This window comes from Bidens hawaiensis, unplaced genomic scaffold, assembly GCF_021521415.1.
Source record: "Bidens hawaiensis isolate Kalapana, Puna unplaced genomic scaffold, B.hawaiensis_p1.1 tig00006359_1, whole genome shotgun sequence".
Taxonomy (NCBI): Eukaryota; Viridiplantae; Streptophyta; class Magnoliopsida; order Asterales; family Asteraceae; genus Bidens; species Bidens hawaiensis.
In genome coordinates this window covers 1,387,664-1,396,976 of record NW_027491424.1, presented here as the reverse complement: position 1 = coordinate 1,396,976, position 9,313 = coordinate 1,387,664, and the positions used below count along the sequence as shown (strand labels likewise).

At 36.9% G+C, this 9,313-nt stretch overlaps 1 protein-coding gene across 1 annotated transcript; it reads left to right on the top strand.

The window, feature by feature from the left end:
* The first annotated feature begins 803 nt into the window (after positions 1–803).
* LOC143632076 (ADP,ATP carrier protein 3, mitochondrial-like) lies at positions 804–1,725 on the top strand. Its single transcript, XM_077100665.1, has 3 exons — positions 804–1,026; positions 1,113–1,147; positions 1,522–1,725. Exons 1-3 carry the CDS (start codon positions 804–806, stop codon positions 1,723–1,725), a joined length of 462 nt encoding a protein of 153 aa, XP_076956780.1.
* Positions 1,726–9,313: the final 7,588 nt, after the last annotated feature.

Below are 9,313 nucleotides of genomic sequence, written 5' to 3'. Positions count from 1 at the left end.
CACAAAATTATACAATGTTGGCCCAGGCGGATCAAACAATCGAATCAAACGAACTTATCAAACAAACGAACACGACATATATCAAACGAACATAACAAACGAACATAACAAACGAACTTCACGAACTTATCAAACGTACATGGAGATGAGACTCTTTGACTCTCTCTTAACTCTCACAAATAAAACTAATAATCTAGACCCTATTTATAGACCTACTTAACTTACTCTCCAAGACATAGTTTTCCTAAACCTACTACAATTCAAATAACTAAATTATAACTTAACAAAATAAACCTTTAACTTTATTAATATTCAAGATTAATCCTTCATACAACTCTAACTAAAAATTTGAGAGATTGAGAAGTGAGGGAGTTCAAAGTTGTAATGGGAGAGGAAGAATCGAATACGAAACAGATAAATTAAACCCTCAAAGAATTTGATCGGTTAAAGATGAGCCCAAACTTTAGCTTATTTTTTGTATAAACCTATATGTTCTTATTTGTGTTATAGTATAATTACTTATCTTCTTATTCTTTGTTGTGAAGCTAGGATAGCATGATTGAACAATGATATCATCCAAGTGTTTCCCAAAAGCTAGTTGTTGGGAATATCCTTGCATCAAGTATGAGACACTTACATGCTTGTGACCATGGTTTAAGACAACAAAACAATAACTACACAAATGCTGGCTTCCGGTACCCAGTGCCGCCACAATCCAGACTTCCCCTTGTGCTTGAACCATCTTCAATTTGTATTCAAAGCCAGCCGAAAATGGGTTAGCAGGGTTCACCATTGATTTCCTTATGGGTCGAGTGTCTGGTGCAGTATCAAAAACCGTTGTAGCTCCATTAGACTGTTTTGTGTTCAAGGTCAGTAACCAATATGAGATTATCAAGGTCAGTCGGTTGTCTCATCCTTACATGGGAGTTAGTGACTTTTTTTCTCGAACTGTCAAATATGAAGGTTTGCTTTCATTGTGGCGAGGAAACACCGGTAATGTCATTCCTTACTTCTCAAAGCAGGCTTGTAACATAAAATTCATTTATAACCTTGGTGTTTTTGAACTTTTGATAATTTGTATTTAAATAATTATGCGATTTTATGAAATTCAGGGTTTGAGTTTACAAGAAGACACTCGCCACTGATGGTATTGTCGGCCTTTATCGTGGATTCAACATTTCTTGTGTCAGCACAATCATCTATAGTAGCATTTACGATTCTTTCAAGGAAATCATGCTCACCGAAGATTATCAGGTAACTAGCCGTAGGTGAAGTTTTTTTTAATTTTTATTTTATTTTTGGGTGGCTTAACGCATTCACAATTCATTCTTCATCGCAATTCTTATAGTTCAACTTAAAACACCGTCTTTTGAATCTATCTCTCTTTTTTTTCATCACATTCCTCATATCTTTTTTTTCATCACATTCCTCCTACCCCACCAAAATAAATATGGGTCAAAATTGTGACAAAAATGGCATTGTTTATTAATGATTGTTGGTTGTGTTTGGGTGCATTTTCAGCTTAACTTCCTTGAAAGTTTTTTGGTTGCTTGGTGGTGCACAACTAATGCAAAAATTGTGTCGTATCCAATTGAAGCGATAAGAAGAAAGATGTTGATGACATCGGGTCAAGCGGTTTATAAGTACAAGAATTCAATGGATGCATTTGTTCATATCTTGAAGAAGGGGGTCCTAGGTCTCTGTTCAAGGGTGAACGTGCTCTAATTCTCAAACTCCAAGCCATTGCTGGTGCGCTTGTGCTCTCCGGTTACGATCAATTGAAGTTGCTCATCGTTGATGATACGTGAGGGTTAAGTGGTGGTAATTAACAATGATGCATGACTAAAGACTATGATCGAGTTCTTTATAACATATTATTTTGGTTTTAATATGTTTAGTTTTACTAATGAGTTGATTTTGGTAAATAACAGTTGTTGAGTGTTGAGGCTCAACAAGAGTATTTTACCTCCAAATATGACCATTCTGTGTTTTTTGTATATAACATAAAACAGAATTAAACGTTGTGGCATTTTTTTTCCTAAAATGGGTGTTGGCCAAGCTCGTTGGATCCATTCGTAACCATTGGGAAGGAGTTACTTATGAGTGGCATCATTGTATATATTGTATAGCATTGAAATGTTGACATCGAGTTAGCATTTGCAGGGCGGATCAAGTGTTTGAGAGAGAGGCCGGGGGGGGGGGGGGGGGGGGCTTCATGCTTAGACGACGGGGGGAGGAGGTGGCGGAACCCTAACTTCTTTGTGTTTATAAATTTTCCCATCTTGTTTTTATTGATGGAGATGCAAGATGAGTTGGTAGTGGCTTGTGGGTGGTGGTGATGGTACTGGTAATGTGGATGTGGTTGATGGTGATAGAAGATGAGTTAGTAATGTGGACTCAAATTTATTATTTTAATTATTTGGTAATTAAAAATATTATTATTTGTGTTATAGGTTAAAAGGACTACATTACCCCTCATTTAACAGTGTTGTTAACAAAAAGATAACGAAAGGACTCGTTTGGGTCACTTTTGGTACCAGAGGGATTCAATCGGTTTAAATTTTTTTCGAGGACTCAATGTGAATCTGCCCTGCAATCACAGGAACGAAAACAGTAATTTTCTATAAAAATAATAGTATTAACAACAATAATATTAATATAATATATGTGGGCCCCACCCACACTTCACATTTCTTCTTCTTCCCATACTCCCACAATCACCACCCATCCAACACCACCACAGCATGCATGGCATCAATCTCGCCATAGACACCGTGGCATACATGAGCTTTTAGATTGGGATTTATAAGGTGGGTTGTGCAACATCCATTTTCAATAGGGGATGCTCTTCCTTCCCTCGATATGAGCAAATTCGATTTTCAGGCGTTGATTGTACAGGGGGTGAGAGCAATTGTGTGGTGGGCTAGTGAGTGGAGGCCATGGACGATGGCGAGGATGAATGGAGAAGATAATAGCTTGGTCATTTATTATTATTATTATTATTATTATTATTATTATTATTATTATTATCGGTAGCTTAGTCATTTTACACAGACTTACCAAAACAATTTAACGACGTTAGCGGGCAAAGGCCATCGTGGCTACCAAATTCATACATCTTGACCACCTTAGTAATAAGTTTACAACTATTAGTTAAGTTTGAGAATCAAGCTTGTAATATCAACAAACCACAAGGACCAACCATGCAATTAAATCTATTTATAAATATCCCATAACATCTACCATTGTACTATTATTCCTATTGGTTGGGGGGGGGGGGGGGGAGGGGGGAATAACATATCGCTATTCAATTGTGATATTGCGGGCCTCCTTTTCTTTTTTATGGTCGTTACGCATGACCCTCCTTTTGTCTTTATCTGCATGAATGTGATCATGTTCATTATTTAAATTGTTATTCTACAACATGAAATCATCCAATATCATATCATAGACGTAGTCAAAGGTTCAATGGGAATAACATTTTATGATTTTATCATAGCTATTAAAAACTGGTCAAGTGATCATCCTAAATCAGATGTTTGTACCAAAATAATCATACAATTATCATCCATGTATTTCATCGAGAAACATGTATGCATGCTAAAAATACAATATGGAAAAAACCAATTTTGTTCGGTTCACCACAAAATAACAGGTTTTAAACAAGTATGCCCGTTAATTCAAAGAAAATTAAATCAACTTAATCCAATCTATCAACCACTGGTCAATATTAATCTCAACTAACAATCTAACTATTTGCAATCCCAACTTTCATTTTTTGTTACCAATAACAATCTCATTCTAACGAACTATTAACTCCATTAATTTTGTATTATGTGTAATAGTATTAAAAATAAAATATAAAATTAATTAATTAATTATATAAATCAGGAGAATAAACATAATAGTGCAATTGTCACTAGCTTGGTCCAATGGCCAATATGTATGACTTTCAACCAAATGATCGTTGGTTATAGTCTCATTTGAGACATGAGGATAAAATAGGTGAAAAAATTAGCTATTCAAAAATAAAAATAGAATGGACCCACTGTAAGGCTCCGTTACCGGTGCCCTACTTTGGACGTTGGATTTACTCATAAACACTGTTCTAGAAATCAGAGTTAACTAAAACTTTCACGGAATAATATAAAACATCAACCATTCGTTACAAATATCCATAATTTGTCTTTTAAAACATAACATAAATTATAACATTCAAAACATCATAACAATCTTCGGATGCCAGCCTCTTCAATCCTGCCATGTGTCCATCTCAAACCATCTGTCTCAATCTGTTAGCCTGCGTGCATACTAAAAGTCAGCTACGCTGAGTGAGTTCTAGTTAATCACATAACTTACTTTACATACACATATACGTGCCCAAAGGTACGCATTATATACATAACCTATACTTCATTCGTCCATACACATTTATAGCTAACCTTACGTTATAAAGGGCGTTTCACCCTACATACCTTGGATATTATTAGGGTCCGGTACCCTCCATCCTCGGATATTATTAGGGTCCGGTCTCCCTTCATCCTCGGATATTATTAGGGTCCAGTCACCCTTTCTTCCATACCTGTTCTTATTTACTTTCCTTGACAATACGTGCAATCTCCGAAGAGCGTTCACGTACCATTAACATATCATACATACATTATTCATACATCATTTATATTCATACATACATCATACATATCAATCATATCATTAACTACCACCTGACGGTACATGCAATATCCAAAGATCGTTCACGCACCGTCAAGCAATCATCAGTCATAAATCATACAAGGCATACACTTACCACTTAAGGTAAGTGTATTAACTATCATGTCGAGTATGCACACAGCCCCGAAAACATAACAAGGAATGGGGCTAGAAACTCACCTGAACTCGGTTACGTTCACCATTAATCGTTATTCCCTTCTTGAGCTGTGCACGACTAACTGTATAATAATCATACGTATCAATAAACTATCACTACACATATCGTCTTTCTAGTTTAATTATTACCCTCAACGAACAGGGGTCCGGGGGCAGCACCCCTGGCAGCGGGGTTCTAGGGTCGACAGCCCCTAGCAGGGTCCAAGGGGCAGAGCCCCTGGCTGGGGTTAAGCTGTCAGGTCAGCTTGGAAAAATTTTATTTCTATTAACTGTCTTATCACATTTTCCATTAGGATTTTGCATCATTATTAAATTTGCCAACTTAAAAGTTCGAGGACTTCTTTGTAATTAATCAATTCCTTTCTAGGTCTAGGGACCATTCTGCCATTTTATTAAACTTCTAGGTCGTCCCAGTCCTTTAACGAATGGGGTTCATAACGAATGAACCCATTCGTTACTTTATAACGAATCAGACCTCATTCGTTTGGTCTGGTTAACGAATTGAACCTTATGACGAACTGAACTCTTATAACGAACCAGTCCTCATAAAGAATTAGACTTTTTAACGAACTGGTCATCATAACGAATTGGACTCTTTATAACGAACTGGCATTATAACGAATCGCTTAGCGAATGAGACTTAGTTCGTTATTCCTCCCTTAACGAATCAACACACGAATTACCTGCTGATTCGTTACACCCGCTAACGAACTAGGGTTAGATCAGAATGTCAGAGAACATTCCCTGACATCCTTACCTCGTACACCTTTTCCGGCGCCGCCTTTCCGGCGTTGTCGCCGAAAAAACGCGGTTTCGCCAGAAAAACGAGTTTTGACTCGTTTTTCACCGTTTTTCGGCCCGTTCGATCCAGATCTGAGCTAGGGTGATCCCTAAGCTCATCTTAGGTTCGGTTTATACCTGAATCCACCCGGATCTCATGACTTAAATGGTTTAACTGTGTCGGCTCGTCGTTTCGTGACTATATCTAACGGTTTAAGCTCATATAACATCATACTATCATTACCTTAGGTCGGGATCGGTTCTTCTTCTATGTTTCGGCTAGAGAGAATTAGAGAGAGAGAGAGAGAGAGAGAGAGAGAGAGAGAGCTTAAGTGTGTGTTTTGGTGGTGTATGGAATATGTGTAAAATGAATTAAATGGGTGATTAAAGGTTTATATATTTATGGATCATGGGCTTTAGCCCATGGTCTTTTTCCTTCTTTCATAACCCAAGTCCATAACCCATATTCATTTAACCCAACACTAGCCCGACTCATAATAACTCATATTTCATTTATTAACCGGAACCCGAAAAACGGGATGTTACACCCACCATCTCCTCCAACTCATCATCTTCATCACTTACCCCATTCACAATTGATCACCACTTCGGGCACCACTCCAGTGACTACTCCGGCTTGCAAGAGAAAACGAATGCTCGATAAGTTGGTACAACCTTAACCCTCACCCTGTGTTTCCGGCCAAACTTGCAATGCCGACAAGAATACCGCTTAGAACAACATCTATGTGTGCATCATGGTATTGAGACTGCTCGGAACGGGATCTCGCATGCAAATGTTTAGGTTAAATATGAAGTGTATGATATCGACGACTGGTAGTTTGAAATTGAAATTGGCAAAGTTGGGTCATCGAGAACAAGATTATGTTCCCGAGTCTCATTTAAGAGAAGAAAGGGAAGAAAACAAAAGAGGAGTTGTGTTCAGAGTTTTTGTTAAAAAGAAAGGAAAGGAAAGTTGTCACATCCAACATCGTCTATGGATAATGTTAGCTTCTGACACAGCGGAAATTTGGTCCCAACAAAAAATTTCTTTTAAACTCATTTATAGTTGATACAAAACATAAACATTTAGTTTTATAACCAAAACAAGGTTTACCATGGATAACTAAATCAACTAAGTATAGTGGTTATCCATATTAAACTACACGATTACAAGTTTGTAGCCTAAAACAAGAGTTTAAGACACCCATATGGCCATATTGATCTACTTAAGAAGTATCTAAACAAAACGTCTACTACTTCCAAAACAACACTTGTACTTCTGAGACCCGGCTTCATGAAGCTTCCCTATTGAGCTTTACCTAGTGCCAAAAACATCTCAAATGTATTAGCAAAACATTACATTAAGATAGGCAAACGACTATATATGTTGGGCACTTAATCGATTAAATATGGATCAAAGTTACAAAATACGAATTTGCCTGGGCACCGGTGCTGGCAGCTCTAGGCCTCCACTTCTCGCTACCCACAGAAGGTTTCAGAACCTAGACGCTCATCTTAGCGCCCCAGGAGCCGATACTTGTAGCTCTAGGCGCCCTCTTCTCGCCGCCCACAAAATGTTTTAGGACCTAGGCGCCTATTTTGGCGCCCCTCAGGCACCGCCCCGAGTGCCGGTTCCTACATTTTTTTTATTTTTTTATTCCACTTCTCTTTTATACCATTACCCATCGACTCGTACAAACATAATTTACATAACACTCGATGACTAACCATTTACAAGGATTAACTTCCATGTTCAATGCTTATGATTTCAACACTTGCCCGTTTAGATAAAATATCCACATCTTGGCAACACTAGTTCATCTATACTCTACAAACTGCGTTCTTTTGCATCGGATAAAATAATAGACACAATATTATCACATGTACAAAGATGTACCTTTTGAAGACGAAGAAGATTCCACTTGACGATCTTAAATCTTGATGGCTCGGTTACCTAAACATTCACAATTTAGGTCATTAGACCATCATTTTCATATCTCATAAGCACTTCACAATATGTATTCATAGAAGGTGTGCCCGATTTTGATTTGTTATATTATTTATTATAATTAGCAATTTTGACTTTCTTAAAAGTCAACTACTCATAATCATCATCAATCGGCCAAATTATATAACAAATTCTCTTTTGGACTACTTTCACATGAATTCTAACATATTTACATAACACAAGGAATTGGCGTCTATCGCAAATAATATTCTAGCATGCCTCAATTTCTACTCATTTAATTATCCAAATTAACATAAAGCACCAACTATAAAATCCCAAATTTACACTCATGAACACTAGAAACTTGGTTGCTAGATATATCAATTTACACGCAAAGTAGCTACAATAACCACATGTGAGCTTGAAGCTTCATCCATGCTCAAGAGATGAGGAGGATGATACTTACATAAACTAGAAAACATTAGTGATGAATTTAGAAACTTAGATGATCTCACTAGACCACTTGATTTGTGCAACGATGAAAAATTTTGGGGTTTGCTCTTCCTCTTCTTTTCTTCCCGTTTATCAAAAACACAAACACACATAAAAACACACCCTAGAACGTGTTAAGGATTTCTAAGCATGTAGTCTTTTATTGACCAAGTCAACATAACCAATTTCTCATTTTTACTCCCTATACTAGAAAGCATGGTCTATAGTAACACTCAATTCATGTAAAAACTATTATTTCACTACATAATTATTATGCAACAATTATTGTTTCAAGTTATCTTGGAAATTTATTTTTTTTTTTTCAGGTGTACAAAAGTCATAATATTTTGTGTTTTAAAGTTTCATTTAAAAAAAGAAAAAAAAAAGGAAATGTGAGAAAAAAAAATGTTTCTTCCTGATCAGAAGAAAATAAAATGAAAGGAGAAAAGGGGAAATAGAAGAGAAGAAAAAAGATAACTTTCATTTCCTTTCTTTTCTTTTTTTTTTATAAAGATTCCATTCCAATATGTAGAAGAATAGATATTACATCAACATGGCAGGTAGGCGGGCAACAAGCTGCGCCGCCACCCCTTTCTGAATTGCAAACCCTAACCTGCTAAAGACATACCCCTGCCCCTTTGGAGTCGACACATTGCTATGCACAACCTGTTGGACCCTGGTTAGAAAACGGATAGCTTCCGGTGTCAAGGAGCCAAATGTATCAAAAGCCAGAGGGAATTATTGTTTACGTCCCTGTGGTCTAAAAGCGGAGTCACATTGAGTCCCCAACAAAAAAAGTGAACTTGTTGAATCCCCGTGATTCCAAAAATGAACTGGACGAGTCCCCCGTCATCTTTGAGTTATCAGCACATTTAAAATAAGGGGCAAAGGACCTTTCACACTAAAAGAAGAAAAAAATGAAAAAAAAAAGAAAAAGAAAAACACTACGTTCATCACTTAAACACTACGTTCATCACTTCCCAAATCAATTACAATCAAAATCCTAACTCACGATTCATTATCTTCATCATCAAATTCCAGTTTCTAATTTCAAATTCTATGCTCAAATCAATTAAATCCACACTCTGATTCAACATCACTTCTTAATTCGAACGTTTGAAACCCAAATTTCACTCCACATGCTCCACCCTCTATGTTATATCAATCAATTAAGGTTGCTACAAGGGTGAGGGTGTTCTCCGACCA